Here is a 26291-nt window from a genome sequence, read left to right as displayed (position 1 = left end):
GGGAGACACTAATAGCATCCATGCAGCCATCTGACAGCACATTCCTGCTGTTCTTGTCCTTGCAAGTAATATTCACGCCATACAAGTGCCCGACAATTGCTATCTCAAACAAGAGAGCACCTAACTACCTCTCCTTGACATTCAATAGCATTACCATCATCAAATCCCCCACCATCAACATCCTGAGGGTTACCATTGACCAAAAACTTAACTGGACCAGCCACATAAATACTGCAGCTACCAGAACAGTTCAGAAGCTGGCATGTGACTCACCTCCTGACTCCCCAAAGCATTTCCACCATCTACAAGGCATTAGTTAGGAGTGTGATGGAATACTCTCCACTTGCCTGGATCAGTGCAGCTCCAACAATTTTTTAAATTTTTTTTTTTATTTTTTTATTTTTTTTATTCGTTGCCAATCTTTCCAATTTTTTGTCAAATCACAAACGCCAGAGGTCACCCTGCACCTGTCAAGGATCACTCTGCGCCAATGCTCTTAGCCAAAAGGCCTAGAGCCACTGCACCGTTCCTGGAAGTACTGCAATACCAGGTTCGTGCCATGGAGGTGGGTTTGTGCCCCCCACCCACCTCTGTGGAGGTGGATGGGTCAAGCCACCCCTCCCACCTCCTATTTCCAAAAAGCATAGGAGAACCACCTTCCTGATCCAGGGAGAATCACTTTCTGGTCATGGTTACTCCCCTGTCAGGTCAGTTACGCATGATCTTAGCCAAAAGGCCGAGAAGCGATTTCCAACAATACTCAAGAAGCTTAACAATTTCCAGGACAAAGCACCCGCTTGATTGGCTCCCCATCCATCACCTTAAACATTTATTCCCTCCACCACTGGTGCATCGTGGCTGCAGTGTGTACCATTTACAAGATGCTTTGCAGCAACTCGCCAAGGCTTCTTCAACAGCACCTCCCAAACCCGCAACCTCTACCATTTAGAAGGACAAGGGCAGCAGGCGCATAGGAACATCACTACCTCCAAGTTCCCCTCCAATTCACACGCTGTGCTGGCTTGGAAATATATCGTCCAGGATATCGTCAAAATCCTGGAACTCCCTCCCAAAGAGCACTGTGGAAGTACCGCCACCACACGGAGTCCAACCACCACCTTCTCAAGGGCAATAAATTCTGGTCTTGCCAGCAACAATGATGAATAGGAAAAAAGTCACCACTTGCTTCTCCTTGCCTGTGCAGTGTGATGCATCTAGTGCTTCCTGCTCAAGAGCACTACCTACATTCTCCAATATATGTGTTTGCGCGTGTGCTTGCCAATGGTGAAAGTGGCATAGAGTGTGAGTAGCTGTCTTCTTCTGAACAACTTTCAAGCCTACAATGTCAGGAAGAACATGTGTCAGAATACTGACTCCAAGAACCACCTTCTAACAGAGTTTGCATGGCAAGAATTTGTTTGTGATGTTTGATTGTATGGTTGTGTATATGTATGTATGTGAATGAATGACTGGGAAGGGACAAAATGACATTCCAAGAACAGAATTGTCTTGGCCTTCAGCTCAGGGAAAGCCTCTGTCTTCATCGTCATCTATCCTTCAACACTCTTGATGTCTCGACTAGTGATGTCTACTGCAGTTGTACAGGACCTTGGTGAGACTACATCTTGCAGTTTTGGTCTCCTAATCTGAGGAAGGACGTGCTTGCTATTGAGGGAGTGCAGCGAAGGTTCACCAGACTAATTCCTGGGATGGCAGGACTGACATATGAAGAAAGACTGGATCGACTAGGCTTATACTCACTGGAATTTAGAAGAATGAGAGGGGATCTCATAGAAACATATAAAATTATGATGGGACTGGACAGGTTAGATGCAAGAAGAATGGTCCCGATGTTGGGGAAGTCCAAAACCAGGGGTCACAGTCTAAGGATAAGGGGTGAGCCATTTAGGACTGAAATGAGGAGAAACATTTTCACCTAGAGAATTGTGAACCTGTGGAATTCTCTATCACAGAAAATTGTTGAGTCCAGTTCGTTGGATATATTCAAGAGGGAGTTAGATGCGTCCCTTATGGCTAAGGGGATCAGGGGGTATGGTGAGAAGGCGGGAGTGAGGTACTGAAGTTGCATGATCAGCCATGATCATATTGAATGGTGGTGCAGGCTCGAAGGGCCAAATGGCCTACTCCTGCACCTATTTTCTATGTTTCTATGTTTCTATGTCTAGGTCCCATCCGCAAAGGGAGTGAAGGGCTAGCAATTTCTGCGCATTTCTCCAGTTTGGGTCTGTTCCCTTGTATTATGTGCCATCTCATCCTGCAAGCAGAGTAGTTATCTTGAGATGCAAGTTGAAGGAGTTACATGCACAGTACAGACAATTGCATAACTTGAAGCCCATCCTGTGTGCCAGTATCCGACCATGTATCATGTAGTTAGGTTGTGTTACAATGATTTGCTGTGAGAAACCTATTGAGACGTCTGTGTGCATAATTGGGGAAAAAAAATCTTCCCTGCATACTTGCCTTTGCTTTAAAACTTGCAGTGATGTTTTCTAGGCATGCTGGGAATAATAGTTTCATTACATGTTCAACCTTTGAGACCAGTGATTAGAGTATAGAGGCCCAGTGAGGGTCGGTTTAGGATCATTCTACTTTATGACTGTCAGATTCTGTGAAACTCCCTTGTACTGTCTTTGACCAGCCTATCTGAATCTTGTACTGAGTCTAATTGGCGATTTAAAAATGTTTAATTTTATAGGCAGACAAACACAATTGGTCAGATTATTTGAAAATCCTCATTAAAAATAGAGTATTGGTACTAGTGCTGAATTGTGCTGATGCTGAACATTACTAAAACTCTGTGGGCCCAAAATTGTCCCGCGGCCCGTCCGGGGGCGGTAACCTTCCAGGTCCGGGTCAGTTTCCGCCCCAGTGTGGAATTGCCCTTTGCGCCCCTCAAACAAGGCAGAGCACTGTCTCAGGCGCTCCACCTCGGAGGGACGCTCCCGAGGCGTCAACGCGTTGCTGAGGTCAGCTGACACGCCACAACGCCCCTTCCCTTCATTTAAAGGGGAGGTCCGCCGCAAACTCTGCATGGCCCTTTGGTGGCCATCATTGGGCCACCAGGGACAATCTCATCCGGGCCAGCGGCCCAGCATGCAAATAGGAGTACCAGGCTGTATGACAGAGGCCCAGTCGAGACGAGGGCCTCCATTATTGGGCTGACGGAAAAGTCGGCCGACAAAAAAAAAATGGCGACCTGGGGCGCACTCGTCCTCCCCTTTAAAGGGCGCCCCAGGCAGATGTCAGCACAACGCCAGCCTGGTGCCCCATGAGACAATTTTCCCCGCGGGGCGCAAAGGGGTCGGCGCAGGGCAGTGACATCATCGCCAGGAGTGCGCCGGCCCGGGGTGCCAATCATGGGGCGCAGCGCAGCGCAACCTCCAAATCGCCCCCAAAATCTTGGGGGTCAACCGCTGCCTGACGAAAGGGCAATTGTGCCTTATTAGCACCTACCGGCGGCATAAACGGGGCGCAATAAAGTGGCAATTTCATCCCTTATGTACTTGATGGAGGAATTGTAACTTTATACGCTCTTGTTACATGACACTTCACAGGTCTCTGTTAATATGTAAATTATGATGGAAAGCATCTTCCAGAATACTGCAGTCTTTATGTGAATGAGATTTTTGATTTGTTTAGCACAAGTCTTTTATATTAGAAATACAACCAATGTCATTAAAAATGTAGTTTGACTCAAAAGGTAATCTCTTAAGAATGTTAGTGCACCCACTGAAAGGTGCAATGTTTCGGATCACAGTGGTAAATAATCCTCCTATTTTTTTCACATAAAAGAAAAAGCAAATGTTTACGAGCGGTTTAATGGTATCATTCGCATTATTGTACATTTAAAGACTGTTTTATTATTTATCTTCTGGTACAGAATGCTATGCCTCTGTCTGCGGCTATATTTAAAAGTGAAGAAAGGAATCCTATTCCACAGTGTCCTCCTCGACTTGACGTGCAGATGATCACTCCTGTTCAGTGGAGTAGAATGCCCAATAGCTTTCTCAATGTAGAGACAGCACGGATTAGTGATCACCATGGCTGGGTAGTGCAGATTCTTGAACCATTGCAGATGCTAGCACTGCACATTCCTGAGGAGAATAGGTCAGTATATCTTGAAGTGCTGAAGTCCCAACCACTTATACCGTGCTCGCTTATCCCACACAACTGCCTTTTTCGGGCAAATGGTGCTCACTATTTTCCATCATCATAGACATCAGTTATAAAGGTGCCGCTAAAACTGTATTAAACGAATCAGCTATTTCATTCAGTTCTGTAGTTATCGACTTTTTAAAAGCCAATTTGTTTTTATGGCTGCATTTAATCAACATCCAACTTCACAACAGAAACAAAGCAGGCAACATGAATAGAATCCATACATTGTATCAGAGTTTGACATGTCCCCATAGTTGTTCACAATGAACAGTGCGAACAGCTTCAGATAGGTTCAGTCAGCTGTTCGCACTGTTAACAACGAGAGGAGGCAGTCAGAAAGTGGAGACTTGGGCAGCTTCAATTAGCTTTTAGGTTTAACATGGGATCAGGTCAACCTTTGCTACAATGTTTTGGTTCATTCAGAGCGAACTACCGTCCACTGCACCATTCCTGGCCGCTCTGACATGAACAAATTGAAGTCCTTCCTGGCTGCCGACTCCCGCAATCGCTGGGCCTGTCCCCGCGATCCACCGCCACCTCCAAACCCCCCACCCCCCCCACCCCATGATCTCTCTGCTGCACTCCCAGCCCCAAGCCAGCTAGCCCCGATACCCCCTTGCTCACTGTCTGTACTATCCAATTTAACGCGACCTCCCCTCGTCCGGCAAAATCCCTTACCCAGCGGGCAAATTGCGTTAGCATGGACTCTGTGCGGTGGGGATTTGTGCCATGGGTTTGCAGATATTCTCTATTACCTGGTTCAAATCTGCTTTGAAGTTGAAATAAAATGCTTTTAGAAACAATAAAAAGTCATGTCAGTGCAGCTCAAAGAAAAGATCAATTGCAGTTTATATATTTTACTAAAAACACATTTCAGTTAAATCTACTCACATGGTTAAACATTCAAAGGTTCTAGTTCTTACATGCCAATCTAATTTGGGTTGTAAGTTTATTCAATATTTGTAAATTAAAGTTACATGTTAAAAAAGATAGTAAGGAAATTTTCCTAGTAAATTTATGAATAGTCCTTTTCAAAATTATGAATATGAATTAATTAGTTTATTTCTGGCTACACCCCATTACGCCCATTACAAATAATGGATTTTTAAAGTATCTTCATTAAATTGATGAGATAATGCACTTATTTATTTCAGTGATTTATCCATGTTAATTAGAGTAGGTTGCCTCCAAAGTAATTCTGGCATTTTTAACCAGTAACGTTTTGAACAATTCTTCTTCTTATTACACTTTATTTTATTATCTTTGTTTACTAGTCATCAAAGTGAAAATTGGTGAACTTCAAGAAAGGGTCGTTGCATTATTTCATATCCAGAAGCATCACCAATTCCTTAATAATTAATAAAATAGATCATATACAATAGGGAGGGCCCCACATTACCCTAAATTCCTTTAAACCTTAGTTATCAGAAGAGCACCCCAAACCTCATCAAATTAACTTTATACATTTCCAAAATATTTTATCCTTCTTCATTATGTAGTTTAAGATGTTGTAATGTAACTGAATTTTATCTTCTTCCTTTGGCTCACATGTTTCCAAAATGTATTTTATTTGTCTGTTAGACCATAATTTATTATCTTTATTGAACTTTTCAGGTGTTTAGATATTCTCGAGCTCGCTGAAAATCAAGACCTCATGAAGTTCCATTACCACACACTAAAACTCTACTGTGCTCTCTGCGCTGTGGGTAATAATCGTGTGGCCCATGCACTTTGCAGCCACATTGATCAAGCTCAACTGCTGTATACAATTGAGAATAAATATCTGCCGGGGATTCTACGCAGTGGATTCTATGACCTCCTCTTAAGTATTCACTTAGAATCAGCAAAAAAAGCCAGATTAATTATGAGCAATGAATTCATCATTCCTGTTACTGATGAAACCAGGAGTATAACATTATTTCCAAATAACAATCGGGCATATGGACATCCTGGAGTTGGAGTCAGCACCTGTTTAAGACCTCGATTAAACTTCTCATTGCCAGATTTGATTAACACCAGCGAGGATAGACACAAATGTAGCCCAAAGTTTCCATTGGATATTCTTAAGGTCAAAGCAATTGAGATGCTCACAGAAGCTGTGACAGGTGGTGGACCGCACATTCGAGATTCCATTGGAGGAAGTGTGGAGTTTCAACTTGTTCCTATTCTCAAGTTGATTAAAACCTTGCTGATCATTGGCATATTTGATGATAATGATGTCCAAAAAATCCTGGTTCTGATTGACTCTGATTTGTTTGGTGAACACCAAGAGGAGACAGTGGAAGAGGACAAAACAGAAAAGGAGATGGTCACCAAAAATGAAGAAAAGGCCGTAGAGGCTGGTGAAGAAGCAACACCAACAGCTCAGACACCTTTAAAAGGATTGCTGGAAAAGAGCTTGCCAGAGTCCGTTAAACTTCAGGTACAAAACTGTGCAGAAATCCAGTTCAATGCCATTTCCTCCACCATGTGGCAATTTTATGCAACTACATATTTAATTTTATTATAGAGGGAACTGAGCTATACCCATGATAATTTATTACATAAAAATAAGTCGCCATTCACTGCAATGGTCTTCCCTGAAAATTTAAGTTAAATAAAAGAAATGGCTATTTAATGTAACAGTATTGGTAGAAAATGTATTAAATCAAAGCAGTGGTCATTTGATAATTGATTGTTCATTTAATTGAATAGGTTTGTATAAATTTAATAAGAGCCTTTTAATACAATGGAGTTTCCCCAAATGCACTAATTAAATACAAGAAGCAAATAGAATAGTCGTCAGCCAAAATTCATCAAACAAGAAGAGACAATTCAATAGGGCTGTACTAAAATGTAGTAATTAAATTAAAGTAGAAAATCTAACTCGGCTTTTCCAAAAACTATGAAATAACAATACAAATATAATAAGGGTGATCTACAATGTAATATTAAAAAATACAGGTTGAACCTCTCTTATCTGACACCTCAGGACCAGGCCTGTGCCGGGTAAGGGATTTTGCCGGAAGAGGGGAGGTCACGTTAAATTGGATTGTACAGACACTGAGCCAGGGGATATTGGGGCTGGCTGGCTTGGGGCTGGAAGTGCAACAGAGAGATCGTGGGGTGGGTGGGGGTGGGGTGGGCGGTGGATCGCGGGGTCAGGCCAGTGATTGCAGGAGTCGGCAGCGAGGAAGGACTTCAATTTGTTCATGTCGGAGTGGCCGGGAATGGTGCCGGACGAGGGGAGGTGCCGGATAAGGGAGTCCCGGACAAGGGAGGTTCAGCCTGTAGTAGTAACTTGTTTAGGACTGGTGATAAATTTATTCAGGAATTAATTACAGTGGCTGTGAATAAACCATAAACTATAATGGTGAATTACAGTAGAAATTAATTAAATTGAGAAAAGGAGCAACAGGAGATATGTGAGCGAGCCTGCACAAAGCAGGACAGGAGAGGCAGAGGAAAGACGATTGGCTGCAGCCTAGCAGTGGCAAATGAAAGGCTGGGCATGGTGAAGGAATGGCAGAGCCCAGAATTTGTGACACAGAAGGCCAGGAGCTGCATGGAAGGAAATACTCAGCACATCAGACAGATCTGTGGAGAGAGAAACAGAGTTTCAGGTCGATGACCTTTCGTCTGACTGGAAAAGTTAGAGATGTAACAAGGTTTTAAGCAAGTGCAGAGTTAGGGAAAGAGGGGGAGGGGAGGAAAAAATAAAAGGGAAGGTCTGTGATAGGGTGGAAGGCAGGAAAGATTAAATTACAAAAGGGATGATTGTACAAGGCAAAAGGAGGTGGTAAATGGGACAAGTAAAGAAACAAAAGATGAGTCTAGAAGAAGTGTAAATGGGAATGGCAGAATCATCAACAGCTACCATCTGAAAAAATGGGGGCAAAGGTTACGGTCTGAAATTGTTGAACTCAGTGTTGAGTCCAGAAGGCTGTAAAGTGCCTAATGGAGCTTACATTGAGCTTCATTGGAACAGTGTAAGAGGCCAAGGACGGAGACGTCAGAGTGAAAGTGGAGCGGAGTGACAGGCGACTGGTGAGGACAAGGGGAACCCAATCATGGTTCTGGAATGGAGGGGAAGGGATGCGAGTAGAAGTGTGCGAACGGACACATCCGAGGGTCCTGTCAACTACTGTAGAGGGGAATCCTCGGTTAGGGACTGAATGGAGGTGTTCTGCAAAGTGGTCACCAAATCTGTGTTTGGTCTCCCCAAAGTACTACATTGAAAGAAGTACAAGTAAATTGCTGTTTCACCTGGAAGGAGTGTTCAGGGCCCTGGACGGTGGGAAGGGAGGAGGTAAAAGGGCAGGTGTTGCATCTCCTCCGCTTGCATGGGCAGGTGCCGTGGGAAGTGGAGGGAGTGTTGGGGGTGATTCAGGCGTGGATCAGGGTGTTGCGGAGGTAACAGACCCTTTGGAATGCTGAAAGGGGAGGGGAGGGGAAGATGTGGTGCTGGGATCATGCTGGAGGTGGCGGAACAGGAGGAGGATGCTTCATTGAATGTGCAGGTTGGTGGGATGGAAGGTGAGGATAAGGGGAACCCTATCGTGGTTCTGGAAGGGAGGGGAAGGGGCGAGAGTAGAAGTGTGGGAACAGACACATCCGAGGGTCCTGTCAACCACCGCAGAGAGGAATCCTCGGTTGAGGAAAAAGGAAGACATATCGGAAGCACTATTATGGACGGTGCCATTGCCAGAACAGATGAGACAGAGACGGAGAAACTGGGAGAATGGAATAGAATCCTTACAGGAAGCGGGGGGAGAGGAAGTGTTTCTTTACTTGACCCATTACTATCTCTTTTTGCCTTGTACAGTCATACCTTTTGTCCTTTAATCTTGCGTGCCATACACCCTATCACAGACCTTCCCTTTTGTTCTTTCCTCCCCTGCCCTTTCCCTGCCCCTGCACTTGCTTAAAACCTTGTTGTATCTCCAACATTTCCATTTCTGGCAAAACGTGAATTCTGTTTGTCTCTCCACAGATGCTGCCTGGCCTGCTGAGTGTTTCCAAACTTTGTGTTTTTATTTCAGATTTCCAGCATCCACAGTATTTTGCTTTTGTATTAGCTGCAAGGAAAGACTGGTTTGAGGAAAAACCAGATGGACAGTAGAGCAGCCAAAGATACATACAACTAAAAATGAAAAAAAAGTACTTAAAATTTAAAAACAAAATTTACCTGTGAAAATGATGTGGAAAAAAAAATGATGGGCAGACCATGGATCCATTCGTGGTGGCAGACCTACAACAACAGCTTTGTGCCACAGTGCCACCTCGTAACCAGAAGCCTGAAACTGCAGCGAGACACAGTCATAGAATCATAGAATAGTACAACGCAGGAGGAGGCCATTCAGCCCATTGAGTCTGTACTGGCTCTTTCGAAGAGCAATCCCGTTAGTCCTAATTGCGATTTAGTGACACTGCTGAAAGTATATGTATATGGTTATCGGGTGAGAAAGGTTTTGGGACTGACTTCAATGCTCCCTTGATCAAATAGCTGCTGATACTTGCTGTCTTAACTCATGTGAAGAATGGCCAGTTGGGGATTGGAAGGGAGAAAATTGGGAAAATAAACAATGTCGTAAAGTAGCAAATTTATCTATATACAACATGCAAATTTAGCTTAGAAAATTCTAAAGTGATTAAAATAATCAAACATGATTCCTATATAAAACATAGTAAAAACATACTGATGTTTAAAAATGGAATACATAAGAAATTCAGAAGCTTCTCCAATGGTTCAGCTGGTCAAGAAAGTGAATATCTATGCCATACAGACTAGAACGGTCCTAGGTTCGATACCCAGTCTGTTCTTTGTCACAGAGACAGTAGACAGAGGCACTACAATTGACCACATGGTCCAGATTAGAGAGGGGAAAATTGCCCATGGCTTCTCCTGATCATTATCCACTTGGTAGAAGTGGGTATATCTGAACTAGATCAGGCTTGGATACAATGCAGGATGCAGTTGAATAGTTCTGAGAAACAGTTAAGGCTCACTTGTCAAGATTATAGAAGGTGGCCAGCCATATCCCAAGGGGCTGAACTATAATTACAAAGACTTAGTACACCACCCGAAAGCTTGTCATGTATTTGTGTCAGTGTGCTCTGCCTCCGTGGGACAAACTACATTTGATTTTACAAGATTTAAAAAAGATACGGAATAAATTATGATTTTTTTAAATGCAAAACAGATGTTTGAGTGGTTCATCAATATATATATGTATGTGCATGTGTATATAATTTTAATTAAAGTTATATTTGTTGTTTAGAGGCAATAGGTCTTTTAGAAAAGAAGGTAATTTGTTTTGTTTTCCAGATGTGTGAACTGCTGCACTACTTCTGTGATTGTGAACTTCGACATCGAGTTGAAGCCATTGTTGCTTTCGCAGACAAGTTTGTTGTAAGCTTGCAAAGAAACCAGAAGTTCCGCTACGATGAACTTATGCTAGCCTACAACATGTCTGCAGCCACGACTGCCAAGAAGACCAGAGAGTTCCGTTCTCCTCCTCAAGAACAGGTGATGTCTATTATTTCTGTAAATGGATCAGTTGCATTTACTGTGTGGCACTCCCAGCATCCTTCACTTCAGTAGCAGTGCTGTAAAGTAAATGAGGCTTGTGCTGTTGCCTTGTTGAATCCAAGACCACCCTTCCTCAGCTAATAGGAAGTTTCTGGTGCTCAGGAAGTTTTGAATTGAATCTTTTAGCAGGCAGCTGCACTGCCACTTTCACAACAATGCAAAGTAGTTTTGTGTGCATTAACACAAAAATGGCAGTTTAGCCATTCTTACTATTGAGCACAGTATAGGCCTGGGTGTGAATCTCCCTCCAGGAGGCCACTTCGCACCAGTTTCAATACGCACAGAGTGTTGTGGATTTTCCGGGGCAGGCTGTATCCATGGGAAATTTGTGTGCAGTACGCTCCACCAGAACGATATCTTCAGTACCCAAACTTCCCGTTGGACCGAATTACCATTTAGACGCAATATTGGAGCAGGGAGGAGGAAGTCCAGATGCTGCCTGGGCCTTAAAGGCAGCAGCAAAGTTAAAGGGGCAGGTAAAATTTTGCTCTTGGCAGCTTGTGATAAACAGTGGTAAGTTTTTAAATTATTTTATGCATATTAGAAGCTGTGATTTTTATGCCAGTGGTCTTCATATTTATTTAGGTGTCCCTTTTGAATGAGTTTGTGCTGCTGTGCCATTGCTGGGATGGCAAGAGCACCCTGGGTGGCAGTCTGCCTTGGAGGGAGTTGGTAAATGGGCATTGTTGTTGTGCCAAGCAGAAGATGAAAGCACAAGGGCAACATGTATGAATAATGGTGATATGGGAATAGAAGGAGGTTGCTAGTTTGATTATGAGACTTCTCTTTTTATTATAGCTGTGGTAGAGTAATTATTTGATTGGGGGAGGGGGATTTATGCTCTGTGATTAGGACATTTTTGATAGTGATTCAGGAGAGGTCCAGGTATATGACTTCAGCAACTGTCAAGTGGACTTGTGTGTGCTTCTCCTTGTCTGCCTCCAAATAAATCATGTTGCAAAAGAGGGTGTCACAGTATTAAACACGACTTTAATGTGAAAGAATTCTGAAATGATTACTGAAGCTGCAACATCATTTTGAATGTCAAAACTCAAAGATAAACACATTTCTTGATGATATCAACCTGTCCCTTTCAAGATAGGTCATCATCATCATAGGCAGTCTCTTGAAACGAGGATGACTTGCTTCCACGCCAAAAAAAAAGGGTGAGTTCACAGGTGTTTCCAATGAAGAACCCGAACTACATCCTCAAGGGTGGAAGATGCCTGTGCGTGGATTTTTTTAACGTGTGGTGGCCGTTGTACACCAGCCACCACACGGGCTTGACAGTGCTAGGTCTTGGTCCAGTGGCAAGGATTACCCAAGACGACTGGAGACCTGCTCTGCTGCACGGACCTAGTGCGCACACATATCGTAATGTGGGCTGGTCCGTGCTGTCCCTGGCTAAGATAGGTAGCACTTAAACGTCAGCCCTGAAAACACCAGCACTAGCTTTTTATGAGGTAGTCTGCTCCAGATCTGCATCCAAAGCTCATGTAGGAAATATCTTTGTAAAAGCATATGACATTAATTTGCAAGTAAATCTCCAAATCGAGTCAGATGGAGCAGCTGAAAAGCCATATATGAAATTTGAGGACAGAATGGGTCAAAGAAGTTTTCCAATTTATACTACCCATTCTTCAATTGCTATTCAGGCTTTTAACACCTGGAAATAAAATCATTCTTATAACTCCAGCCTCAAACTACATGGAATTTGCTAACAAGGCTCCACTAATGATGCAATATAAATAGTTAATAGGAGCTGTGTGAAATCACTCCAGGTTAACTTATTCTCTAATGTCTTCTCCTCTTCTCCTTTCACTCTCAGTGGGGAAGTTGTCACTTGAGTTTTCAGTATCTACTCTGCAGCTTTTCTCGATGACCCAAGTGAGATTTCGGTCCTTGACATCTTGCCGATTGAGAACTCACTATGTAATGAATCATATATGTGTACCTTTATCCTACCACATAATTACACAGCACATTAATACAGCAATGTGCTACACCGCCAACATTTATTTCTTGCATGATGCAAGACATTGTTAAAATATTTATTGAATGTAGTTAAATATGTACAGAAAAATAAATATTTGACTATGTAAAGGAAAGCCAAACTGCACTGAAAGAATTTTACTACTTCCATCATTTATTAATAGGATTATATAGAAGCATTTGCTATAAAATGAACTCATAGGATTAAAATGTTGAGTAAGTATACATGCAGAAATATGATTTGTGATCACAGAACTGTAAAAGATGAGTATAAAATTTTCAAGCTTCAACCAAACTAGAAACTAGAAATATTTTGCTCATATTATGGTAGACATGTGGAATACTTAATGTTATGCTGATTAAATCCTTTAAAAAGGACTCGAAAGATTATCTGGTTAAGAATAGGATAGAAGCATAGCTATTTCCTGTGGAACATTATACTGTGGAACATTCAGTGGGGCTAAATAATGCAGATTGTAATGATATCCTAAAGTTTTTACTTTATTGTTTTGGGCTCAAGAAAAATGTCAACGTTTTATCTTTTGAAGTAGTGTTATCTGTAGATATTTGCCTCCATTGAGTGCTAAATAAATTGGTAGAGTCTATCATGGAGTCAATTATATATAGTTTCTTACAAGGACTAAGTTTGATGTGCCAAATGGTTTTTCTCATTTCAGAATTTCTTATATTTTTATATTAGCTGTTTTACATTTTGGGTAGAGGAAGTAATAACTTGAAACTGCCCACCAATAAGTTGTAATTTAGATGAGCATTTAAAATCAAACAGGAGGCTGATTGCCATATCCTGTGCTTTAATTATCAAAGAGTCAATATCAAATGCAACTGGACTTGTAATGCAAATGCCTGGACTAATAATCCAGAGAACATGAGTTCAAATTCCACCATGGCACTTTGACAATTTAATTCAGTTAAAAAAATCTGGAAACAAAAAGATATCAGTAAAAGTGATATCATCATAGGCAGTCCCTCGAATCGAGGATGACTTGCTTCCATGTCAAAAGGTTCACAGATTTTTCAATGAAGGACCTAATATTCCAGGTCCGAACTAAATCGTGAAGGATGGAAGATGCCTGTGCGTTGATTTTTTTAACGTGTGGTGGCTGGTGCTAGGTCTTGGTCCAGTGGCAAGGATTAACAAAGACGACTCGAGACCACCTCTGCTGCACGTACCTAGTGCACACACACATCACAGTGTGGGCAGGCCCGTGCTGCCCTTGGGCCATGATCACGTCCCTCTACAATCTCTCGCCACTCCTTTGCCCTGGCCTCGCCGCTCCTGCTGTACCTGCCCACGCTCCAATCACCGACCTGATTGACTGACCTAAAAGTGATAATGAAGCTGATGGATTGTCGTAAAAACCCAACTGGTTCACTGATGACCTTTGGGGAAGGAAACCTGTCGACTGCCTTACCCAATTTGGCTTATATGTGATTCTCGTCCTAATCCAATGTTTTTGACCCTAAAGTGTCCTCTGAAATGGCCTAGCAAACACTCAATTGTATCAAAAAAGAAGTCACCTTCTCGGGGCAACCTGGATGGGCAATAATTGAGTGCCGTGCCAGAACAAAAATGAAGAAAAATAAAACTTGACTTTTGGTTGATAAAATGAGATTTTCCCATGGCTGTTATGGTTATCACCCCAGAAATTACAATAGTAAATATTGAAATTTGAATCTAATTGATTAATAATATGAAGTTCAGAAGGACACGATTTTAAGGGACATATTTTCCTCTTTAGTTCTTGGTGTAAAGCATTGCCCAGGTGCAGCGCAAAGTGGGAAATTGGCCGGGGAGGAACATATGCTTGTAATTGAGCCATCATAATTTTGCACTTTTTAAATTAATTATTTGAAAAATCAGGAGACAAACTACTGAGGAGAACTGAAAAAGCAAATCAGAGGGGCAAAGAGAGTGTTTGAGACTCGATTAGTGGGTATCATAAAAGGGAACCCAAAATCTTTTATAAAGATAAATAGTAAAAGGATAGTCAAACCAGTTTGACAGGATAGTGAACCAGTTGGGTTTTTACGACAATCCATCAGCTTCATTATCACTTTTAGGTCAGTCAATCAGGTCGGTGGAGTCGATTAGGGACCGAAATGTAGATGATCTTGTGGAGGCAGTGGGCATGGCTGAGGTACTAAATGAGTACTTTGCATCTGTCTTCACAAAAGAAGAGGGTGCTGCCAATGTCACAGTAAAGAAGGAGGTAGTAGGCAAATTAGATGGGATAAAAATAGATAAAGGGGAGGTACTTAATGGGTTGGCAAGGTAGAAAAGCTACCTGGTCTGAATGGGAATGCATCCTAGGTAGCTGAGAGAAGTAAGAGTGGAAATTGCAGAGGGTCTGGCCACAGCCTGCCAATACTCTTTGGATATGGGCTGGTGCCTGAGGACTGGTGAATTGCAAATGTTATATGCCTGTTCAAAAAAGGGGTGAAGGATAAATCCAAAGACAGGCCAGTCAGTCTAATGTCGGGGCTGGGGAAACTTTTGGAGACAACAGTCCGTGACAAAATTAATTGTCACTTGAAAAAATATATGTTAATAAATGAAAGGCAGCACAGATTTGTTAAAGGGAATTCATGCGGTTGATGTGTGTATGGATTTTCATAATGTGTTCCATAAAGTACCACATAATAGACTTGTACTCAGAATTGAAGCCCATGGGATTTAAGGGGCAGTGACAGTATAGATACAAAATTGGCTAAGGGACATAAAGCAGAGAGTAGTGGTGAACGGTTGTTTTTCAGACTGGTATTACGACCACTGCTCTTTTTGATATATATTAATGCCCTGTACTTGGGTATACAGGGCATAATTTTGAAGTTTATAGATGACACGAAACTCGTAAACAGTGAGGAGGATAGCAATAGACTTCAAGAGGACATCGACATAGCTTGGTGAAATGGACAGACACGTGGCAAATGAAATTTAACACAGAGAAATGTGAAGTGATTCATTTTGATAGGAAGAATGAGAAGCATTGTAAACAAAATTACACATATTTAAAGAGGATCCAGGAACAGACCAAGAGGTGTATGTACACAAATCATTGAAGGTGGCAGGACAAGTCAATAAGGTTGTTAAAAAGGTACATGGGATTGTTGACTTTATAAATAGAGGCATAGAGTACAAAAACAAGGAACTTTTACTAAACCTTTATAAAACATTGGTTAGGCTCCAGCTGGATTATTGTGCCCAATTCTGGGCACCACATTTTAGGCAAGGCCTTGGAGAAAGTGCAGAGGAGATTTAATAGAATTGTACTGTGCCAGGAATGTGGGACTTCAGTTATTTGGCGAGATTAGAGAAGCTGGGGTTGTTCTCCTTAGAGCAGAGAAGATTAAGGGGAGATTTGACAGAGGTGTTCAAAATCATGAGGCATTTTGATAGAGTAAATAAGGATTGGCTGAAGGGCTGATAACCAGAAGACACAGATTTAAGGCAATTCACAAAATAAGCAGAGGTGATGATATGTCCTTACTATACAGTATAAATGCACATGGGTCCCATTACTTGAGAGAAGGTCACTCTGTGACCAGTTACCTTTATTACCAAGACCTCAAGTGATGAAGGTGGATGGAGCTTCCCCTTTTATACCTGAAAGTCCAGGTTAGGAGTGTCTCGCACAAGTTCGCCCCCTTGTGGTCAATGTTCTCAAGGTGTACAACTTAGGTCAGCTTATACATGGGTTACAATGATAGTTGAATACATGACATCACCTCCCCTCCAAAGTCTTATTGGGATCACAGGTTAAGTCTCTGGTGGTTTACGCTCCCTTGTAGAGCGCCTGAGTTGGGGCTCCGGTTTTTGGGCGCTGGCCTGAGTGTCTGCTGTTTGCGGTGCCTCAGGCCTATCGAGACTGCCCACAGTGACTGGGTTCTCCTCCACTTGGTTCCGGTGTTTAGTCACCTGTGGTGGAGTAAACTCTACATCGTGTTCTTCCTCTACTTCTTCTGTGGGATTGCTGAAACTCCTTTTAGTTTGATCCACGTGTTTGCGGCAGATTTGTCCATTGGTAAGTTTAACTACCAAAACACTATTCCCCTCTTTGGCAATCACAGTGCCTGCAAGCCATTTGGGCCCTGCAGCATAATTAAGGACAAAAACAGGGTCATTGACATCAATACATCGCGCCCTCGCATTCCTGTCATGGTAATCACATTGTGACTGACGCCTGCTCTCAACAATTTCTTTCATTGTAGGGTGTATAAGGGATAACCTAGTATAGAGCATCCTTTTCATTAGCAGCTCTGCGGTGGAACCCCTGTGAGCGAGTGTGGTCGGGATCTATTGGCCAACAGGAGGCGTGATAAGCGGCATTGTAGGGAACCTCCTTGGATTCTGAGCATCCCCTGTTTGATTATCTGCACTGCTCGTTCCACCTGGCCATTTGAGGCCGGCTTGAACGGTGCCGTTCTGACATGGTTGATTCCATTGCCTGCCATGAAGTCCTGGAATTTAGCGCTTGTGAAGCACGCGCCATTGTCGCTGACCAAGACATCCGATAGACCATGGGCGGCGAACATTGCCCGTAGACTTTTTACCGTGGCAGAGGATGTGCTTGAATTTAAAATGGCACACTCAATCCATTTGGTGTAGGCGTCTACTACAACCAAAAACATTTTTCCCATGGATGCGTGACCATGGCTTGGCGGGCTAAGGGGACAAGGGGCTAAGGGGGGCTTACCTGGGTGCGTTGCCCAGCTGAGCACACGTGTTGCACCTGCGAACACAAAGTTCCAGGTCTGCATCTATCCCTGGCCACAATTGCCTTCATCATGACAATGCCCGGGTGCTCATTGTGAAGTTCTCTGATAAACACCTCTCTGCCCATCTGGGGCATGATACTCGTTTTCCCCACAGTAGGCAATAGGCCTGAATCGAGAGTTCATCCTTGCGCCTATGAAACGGTTTAAATTCCTCAGGGCATGCCCAGCACATGGCTGCCCAGTCCCCATTCAGGATAAATTTTTTAACTAAAGACAGTATCGGGTCTTTATTTGTCCAGACTTTAATCTGACGGGCTGTCACAGGTGAGCCTTCGCTTTCGAAAGCTTCAACAGCCATGACCATCTCAGCAGCATGCTCGGTTGCCCCCTCGGTGGTGGCTAGTGGGAGCCTGCTGAGTGCAGTTTTCAGTGCCCGGTCTGTGCCGAATTGTGTAGTCATCGGCAGCTAACGTGAGTGCCCACCTCTGTATGCGGGCCGATGCATTCGCATTTATGGCCTTGTTGTCAGCCAAAAGGGACGTTAGAAGTTTGTGATCTGTCTCCAGCTCAAATTTCCTGCCAAACAGGTACTGGTGCATTTTTTTTTACTGCATATACACATGCTACCGCTTCCTTTTCTACCATCCCGTAGCCACTTTCTACCTGGGACAGACTTCTGTAGGCATAAGCTACCGGCTGTAACTGACCATTGGCATTCACATGCTGCAACACACACACGACCCCAGAGGACGATGCATCGCACGTTAAAACAAGTTTCATATATCGTTAACAGTTTGTTGGAACATAACAAATTGCGCGCTCTATCAAAAGCCCTTTCCTGGCTGTCCCCCCAGACCCAATCGCGACCTTTGCATCGGAACATGTGTACCCGGCTCTAACAGCATGCTTAATTTGGGAAGAAAATTACCAAAATAGTTCAGGAGCCCCAGGAACGAACGCAGCTCCGTCGTGTTACGGGGTCTGGGTGCTCTCTGGATCGCTTCCGTTTTGGATGCAGTAGGTCTGATCCCGTCTGCTGCTACCCTCCTCCCCAGGAATTCTACCTCTGGAGCTAAGAAGACTCACTTCGCCTTTTTCAGTCGCAGCCCTACCCGGTCCAGTCTGCATAGCACCTCCTCCAGGTTGTGGAGGTGTTCTTCAGTATCGCGACCCGTGATGAGGATGTCGTCTTGAAAAACCACCGTCCTTGGAATCGACTTGAGGAGGCTTTCCAAATTTCGCTGAAAGATCGCGGCGGCCGAACGAATCCCGAACGGACATCTGTTATACTCAAACAACCCCTTGTCTGTCATGATGGTGGTCAGCTTCTTCGACTCACTCGCCAGCTCCTGGGTCATGTAAGCTGAGGTCAGGTCCAATTTTGAAAAAGGTTTGCCACCGGATACCGTCGCAAAGAGGTCCTCCGCTCTCGGTAGTGGATACTGTCTTGGAGTGACACCCGATTGATGGTGGCCTTGTAATCGCCACATATCCTGACCGATCCATCCGTCATGAGCATCGGCACAATCAGGCTCGCCCAGTCACTGAATTCGACTGGCGAGATGATGCCTTCCTTCAGCAGGCGGTCCAATTCGCATTCTATCTTATCCCGCATCACGTACGGCATCGCTCTGGCCTTGTGGTGTACTGGCCTGGCGTCCGGGTTTATGTGAATCACTACCTTGGCCCCCATGAAAGTGCCGATGCCGGGTTGAAATAATGAGTCAAATTTGTCCAGGATCTGTGAGCATGATACTCGCTCCACAGAAGAAATTGCATTGACATCGCCCCATTTCCAGTTCATAACAGCAAGCCCAGTAGTGCGGGACCGTCCCCCGGGACAATCCAGAGTGGCAATCTGTTCTCCGAATCTTTGTGGGTCACGACAACCGTGGCGCTGCCTAACACCGGAATGATCTCCTTTGTATATGTCCGCAGCTGTGCGTCAATAGGCCTTGGACACCCACAACCTTTCGAACTGTTTGATACTCATCAGGGACTGGCTGGCTCCCGTGTCTAGCTCCATTAATACTGGGATGCCATTGAGGAGCACTTTAATCATTATTGGTGGCATCCTGGTATATGAACTGTATATGTGCTCCACATGAACTCGCTGAACTTCAGCTTCCAGCAATTTCCCCCAGTATTCATTTGCCCTTGTAGGGCTTAATTCGGGCCCGTCCTTCTCATACATCAACCTGACTGCAGGCTTCCTGCACATACGCACCAAGTGACCGCTGACGTTGCAGTTTCTGCAGGTATATTGCTGATACCTGCAAGTTCTGGCTGGGTGTTTACCTCCACAACTCCAGCATGAGCTGGAGGCCCTGTTGTTGGAAACAAAAGGTCCCTTACCAGTCGATCGGCTTTGACTGTCTCTGTAACTGTCCTTAAGCGCACCATTAACAGGTGTTGATGGCCCCATTACTGGCCGCATTGTCCATTGCGATGGCATGAATCGCTGTTCAGCTAGCCATTGTCTCTGTTGAATTCCCCCTTTGGGTTCGACTACATGCTAGGTCCGATTGCCCTTGTCTACCTAGAGAACTGTGTGCCGCGTTAACAATGTTGACTCCCTGGTTGTTTGCCGCATTTGAGCCAAGATTTTTGTCATACATCATTCTGGTCTCTTCCTCCCCTGAGATAAATGTCTGGGCTATCAGAGCCGCCGCTTCCAAGGTCAAGTCTTTGGTCTCAATCAGTTTCCTGAAAACCCCGGCGTGCCCAATGGCCTTAATAAAAAGGCCTCGCAGCATTTCCGCTCTGCATGCATCTGGGAACTTACATAGGACTGCCAGTCGCCGGTGATCTGCCACGAAGTCTGGAACGCTTTGCCCTTCTCGCCGCCGATGCGTGTAAAACCGGTGTCTTGCCATGTGCATGCTGCTCGCCGGTTTAAGGTGTTCCTCGATCAACTTACTGGGCTCTTCGAATGTCTTGTCCGCCGGCTTCTCTGGCGCTAGAAGGTCCTTCATCAGGGAGTATGTTCTGGATCCACAAACCGTCAGGCGATGAGCCCTGCGTTTGTCGGCCGAATCCTGTCCCAACCATTCCTTAGTGACAAAACTTTGCTGTAGTCTCTCAATAAAGTCGTTCCAATCATCACCAACACAGTACCTCTCTTCTGTGCTGCGAGTGGCCATGCTCGCGTGGTTTAAATCCCAGTTTCTCATCGCCAATGATATGTCCTTACTATACAGTATAAATGCACACGAGGCCCATACTTGAGAGAAGGTCACTCTGTGACCAGTTACCTTTATTACAAAGACCTCAAGTGATGAAGGTGGGTGGAGCTTCCCTTTTTATACCTGAAAGTCCAGGTTAGGAGTGTCTCCCACAAGTTCACTCCTTGTGGTCAGTGTTCTCAAGGTGTACAACTTAGGTCAGCTTATACATGGGTTACAATGACAGTTGAATACATGACAGGTGACATGAGGAAAAAACATTTTACGCAGCAAGTTGTTACGACCCGGAATGTACTGCCTGAAAGGATGGTGGAAGCAGGTTCAAATAGTAACTTTTAAAAGGGAATTGGATATCCTTGAAGGGGAAAGATTTGCAGAACTATGGGGAAAGAGCAGGGGAGTGGGACTAATTGGATAGCTCATTCAAAGAGCCGACACAGGCACGATGGACTGAATGGCCTCCATCTGTGCTGAGTGTGCTGTATCATTCTATGATTCTATTCTAGATGTGCTCTGTTATGGGCAAATTATCTTCTCCACCCAGCTTTGCGTACAGCAGCTAAGAAAGGAAAATCTTCCCTGGACAAATTAAGAATAAGATTGGGTAAACAGCACCAAAAAGCAAACCATTTTATTTCTGCTCATAAACTGAAGGGTAATGCAGTACAAAGATAAACAATTAATGCATAAAAACAATTAAGGGATCATCCATATTTTTAACAAGAGTGCAAATATGCACCCATTTCAAAATTGTACTGACAGCAGCTGATCATTTTAGGAAAGATGAGAAGCAGTATTCGTTTTCCCCTTTCTTAAAACCAGTGTCGCCTCAATGAATTGTACTTGCATGGTATCTGAAAAAAATAAAGGCAACAAACTTATGCAAGTAAATTGTGTTATTAGCCGAATTATGCAATGCCAGTAAAGAGTTGTATTTTCATAGCCTGTACTTATTTTTTCACAATCATTTAATTTTGAGTTCTGATATTTTCTTGCAGATTAATATGTTGCTGAACTTTAGGAATGATGACGAATCCACTTGCCCTGAAAACATGCGTGAAGAGCTATGTGACTTCCACGATGACCTTCAAACACATTGCGGTGAGTAATGAAACACTGAGGACCCAGGGTATGCCATTTCATCTGCTCTGAGTTGAGCCATGTAATGATAGTTATTTTTAGAGTGAGAGTTGTATTACCTTGTCCCCTCGCCAAATGAATAAATCAATGAATTTGGGTTATGGGAAAATATACCTAATGAAATGAAGAAAATAACTGCTAAAAAATGAAAAGGAGCAGTGAACTAGTTTGGTGCAGAAGTTATAAAATTGCAGTACATCAGGTCAATAGTACAAAGTTTCAGATTTTCTATTAATGTCAGTGACTCCATATATAAGCTTTTAGCAAGTTACAGGTTACACATCGTTCTGTGATTCATCTCTATATGACTACTCAATTAACCAATCAACTAAAAGCCATCGTGTTCCATTGGTTGATGTTGGCAAAGAAATTAGTATGAATATAAAGAAGGTAATACTGCCAACAGATGCAACATACATACTGCATTGCAGTACCCTTGCACAATGATGGATATAACCGGCCATATGAGTGCCATCTATAATAGCCTGGACCCTTGGGAAGCTTACCACGTGGAAAAAAATTCCGTGTCCTCTCCAGCTGTTGCCTCCTTTCTACATGAATAGTTCTGAAGGATTCCCCTTGTAAGCAAGGCCTCTGTCACTTGCTTTTTTGCATCTGTGGATAGCAGACTGGCTGATGTAACAGATGTTCCCTATAAGGATCCTGATGCATAGATGTTTAATGCAGTGGTGACCTTCACAGCAAACTAAGAAGTGTCTCAGTTTGTGAAGTTGTCCAGAGGTCCCTGGAGCAGATGACAGTGAGGACGGGTCTCATAATGCCTGGGCATGATTGTTCGGGTCTGTAAATCCAGATCTAGCAGTACTGATGGATCTATGAATGAACCTGCATGTGGTACTCCCTCATTAAATTATCTTTGTCATCTAAATCATACAGTGCAATAGGAATACTCAAATGAATTCCCTTTCTCGGTACTTTGTTGGCTGCATGCAAAATACCTCCCTGACGCTATAAATTAATCAATTAAGCTCCAGGAGACCATGGTTTCCCATGATACATCGATAGGCAAATTTAACTAACCCCGTTATGCTGTAATGTCTTTCTTTCAAGTCCTTTAAAGGACTGTTGCCACACCCACCAGTAGTCTGATCCAGAGGGTGACAACCTCAAACTTTTTTTTCCATTTTGGGATTGCGCAAGACAAGTTCCCTGTGCTTTATTCATATCAGTAACCTCCTCCACTCATCATCCAATCCAATCTACACTTTTGCTAATGATTCCAGTTACTTTCATATTCCACACTGAGGCCTCGATATTTACAGGGAGGAAGTGTGTTTGCGGGGTAGTGGTGTGGGAGGGAGGTGGAATAAAGAACAGAGAACCTGTTGTGCGCAACCCCAAAATGGAAAAAAGGTTTCAGGTTGTCACCCTCTGGATCAGATTACTGATGGGTCCTTTAAAGGACTTGAAAGAAAGGCATTACAACATAACGGGGTTAGTTAAATTTGCCTATCAATGTGTCATGGGAAACCATGTCTCCTCGAGCTTATTTGATTAATTTATAGAGTCAGGGAGGTATATTGCTTGCCGGGTACAAGACAACTTGCCGATTTTTAATGGCAGGATCTCATAGGCAATTTTTTACTCCATTTCCCGCCCGGCAGCTGGCCAGATTGAGAGGCTAGTCAGCTGTTGAACGGGAAAGCCAGTGGTAGAAGGCTGCAACCAGAGACTGTTGGGCATGGTTCCCGGCAACCGGAGAAGATTGGGGTATGGTGGGGCAGGGGGCTTGGAGCGCGACAATGAGGCAGAAGGAAGGGAAGGAGAGATCACGGAGAGGGTTGGCCAATCAATGGGAGAGAGATATCATGGCAGAAGATTTTCTTGAGAGGCTGGGGAAAACCAGTCCCCAAGCAGTTTTGGAAAAGCACTTGCCTGTTGTAGCTGGCAGCTCCCACCTCCCTTTAGCTGCAGGGTTTCCCGAGCCCTGGGAAACCCGGCCAGCAGCCTTTAAATTCAAATGGCTCAAAAAATTGGAGGAACATAGCCTCATTAAGATATTATAATCATGGACTCCCCTCTCCAGAGTGGGTTACTCAGATGCAACCAAACCCACCATGGGTAAACCACAAGTAGGCGCATTTGTGGTGGGTTGGAGTTGGATTTCAGATTTTTACCGATTTTAAACCCCTCCTTCCAAATCCTCTCCTGCTCATTGTGAGGAGGTTAAAATAGTGTTTCACAATCTCCTGTCCTTTTGAATACAATAGCTGTTTCACTACATCTTGGTCTTCTTCATTGGGACAATAAAAAATTGTGTTTATTTTAGTTTTTCAAAGGGACTTCCTGCCGCTCACAAATCTAAACAACAGCTACCACCTGTTACTTTTTGATAGCGCCGCTTTAGGTTCTCCTTCATCTGATGGCATTCTAAGGTTCATTATAAGAACATAAGAACATAAGAATTAGGAACAGGAGTAGGCCATCTAGTCCCTCGAGCCTGCTCCACCATTCAACAAGATCATGGCTGATCTGGCCGTGGACTCAGCTCCACTTACCCGCCCGCTCCCCATAACCCTTAATTCCCTTATTAGTTAAAAATCTATCTATCTGTGACATGAATACATTCAGTGAGCTAGCCTCAACTGCTTCCTTGGGCAGAGAATTCCACAGATTTACAACCCTCTGGGAGAAGAAATTCCTTCTCAACTCGGTTTTAAATTGGCTCCCCCTTATTTTGAGGCTGTGCCCCCTAGTTCTAGTCTCCCCGACCAGTGGAAACAACCTCTCTGCTCTATCTTGTCTATCCCTTTCATTATTTTAAATGTTTCTATTATCTCCTTAGACCTTCAGTCACTTGCTCAAGGTGCACCTAAAACCATTTTTATGTTCTTCAGCTGCTGGCTCTCATGGGGAGTGCCTCTCTAACATAAACCTATCAATTTATTTTAGATTAGCAGTAAGAAAGACCTTTTTTGTTTTGCTAGGTCTTCTTCGTTGCTGCTGGTCTTATTAGTCCAGTAAACCTGCTGCTATGGTGGCAACAGTGTGTTTCAGTGGTGACATCATAATGGCCCAAACCTTGCTGGAGCAGGGCATCTGGCGACTTGCGCTATTGGTTAGACTTTGTCCGACACCCTTCAGCTTGAAAAATGTTTGCCCTGCAAGTTGCTGGAGGTGTGAGCTGATAATGGTACGGTGAGGGCAATGGTGCATCTGGGACCTTAGTGAACAAGGGCAATTAGGAATGGGCAATAAATAGTGGCCTTGCCAGTGACGCCCACATCCCAGGAACAAATAATTAAAAAAGGGACCAACCGTCTATATTCCATAATCAATTAGATTTAGGGATTGAGAAAGAAACAGAGTAAGGACTGAGAAGAAAATAGGGTGTGATTAGACTCAAATCAGAAAAAAAGTAGAGAACTTAAGAGAGAAAAAGAGACAAAGAAAAATTTTAAATAAAAAAAATACATTAAAAAAATCTAAACAATTTACTACATGCAGTAATGAGACCTAGCAGTTTAAATAGTTCCCTTTCTGGGCTGGAGAAGCTAATTGGCATTGCATTAACAATGGTCACATTGTTAAAAGGGTACTTGCACTGTTAAGCATCAGTTCTAACTTTCTGGGCGTGTTTAATTCAAGTTTAATGTGCAAATCCAGTAAGTTCTTAAAAATAATAGGGAGATGAAGGATGAGATGCCATTTGTGTGAGGCAAAGGGTGGAGCAGCATAAATGGACCAGCAAGTTCTGGAGCTTTGTAACTCACGACAAATCTCTGCATGCCCTGAACTTGCTGGCTGATCTGTGCATTAATAATAGCATATGTCGTGAACTCATCATTATTTTTCCAGCAAAATTTGGGCCAGTGTTTCTGCATCTCATGAAATCACCTTGCACAAACTTTCCTCATTAATTCTATAGCAGCTCATATTAGCTCACGCACCCAAAATACAGGCTGCAATGTAAAAAGCTGTTTCATAGCTCAGTTTCCATTTTCATGCAAAGAATTTCCAATAGCTAATGGGCTGGATTTTCAGGTCTTCTTCGCACCGTTTTTCACCTCGGAGTGGCGGCAATGGCGGCGGTGAGGTGTTTTGGCCGGGCAATCAGCCTTTAGGGCTCTGCAGCGTTCCTCGGGTCCGATTTTGCAGCGGCGCGAAGCAGCACCGCCCAGAATAGCTGCACCCGATGTGCAACGCTCCTGGGGGGAGGGGGGATGGGATGGGGAGGAGGGAGGGGTGGGGTGGAGGGGAGAAGGTTGCGGGGGAGGGGGTGTTTGGGGGGTGGGGAGGGGGAGGGTAAAGTGTGGTCACACTCAAACCTAATACGTCTGTGAAGTGCTCGACATTAACAGCCCATTAACAGGTTGTAGTGATTTTAATACAGGAACATTATAGGTGCATGAACCAGGACTGGCGGGATATTTATTCCCTTACTGGGGACATAATCAGCCTTCACTCAGCCAATCAGTTTTAATGCAGCAGGCTTGATATGGAAGGGCAGTTGTAGGTCACTGAGG

General features: G+C 43.7%; 1 protein-coding gene and 1 pseudogene across 4 annotated transcripts in view; one reads left to right on the top strand and one right to left on the bottom strand.

Moving 5' to 3' along the window:
* ryr3 (ryanodine receptor 3) overlaps window positions 1–26291 on the top strand; it is a 561329-nt gene that overhangs the window by 280773 nt on the left and 254265 nt on the right. For all 4 annotated transcript variants that reach the window (XM_070878983.1, XM_070878984.1, XM_070878982.1 and 1 more), the window contains exons 34-37: window positions 3902–4128; window positions 5794–6601; window positions 10487–10687; window positions 21663–21765. In XM_070878983.1, coding sequence (XP_070735084.1) covers window positions 3902–4128; window positions 5794–6601; window positions 10487–10687; window positions 21663–21765 — 1339 coding nt within the window. The remainder of the gene's footprint in view (window positions 1–3901; window positions 4129–5793; window positions 6602–10486; window positions 10688–21662; window positions 21766–26291) is intronic.
* On the bottom strand, window positions 514–748 carry LOC139263587 (U2 spliceosomal RNA; annotated as a pseudogene).

This window comes from Pristiophorus japonicus, chromosome 4 (assembly GCF_044704955.1).
Source record: "Pristiophorus japonicus isolate sPriJap1 chromosome 4, sPriJap1.hap1, whole genome shotgun sequence".
In the NCBI taxonomy this organism is placed as follows: domain Eukaryota; kingdom Metazoa; phylum Chordata; class Chondrichthyes; family Pristiophoridae; genus Pristiophorus; species Pristiophorus japonicus.
Note: the sequence above shows the minus strand (reverse complement) of the source record. Positions and strands in the feature narration are given on the sequence as shown.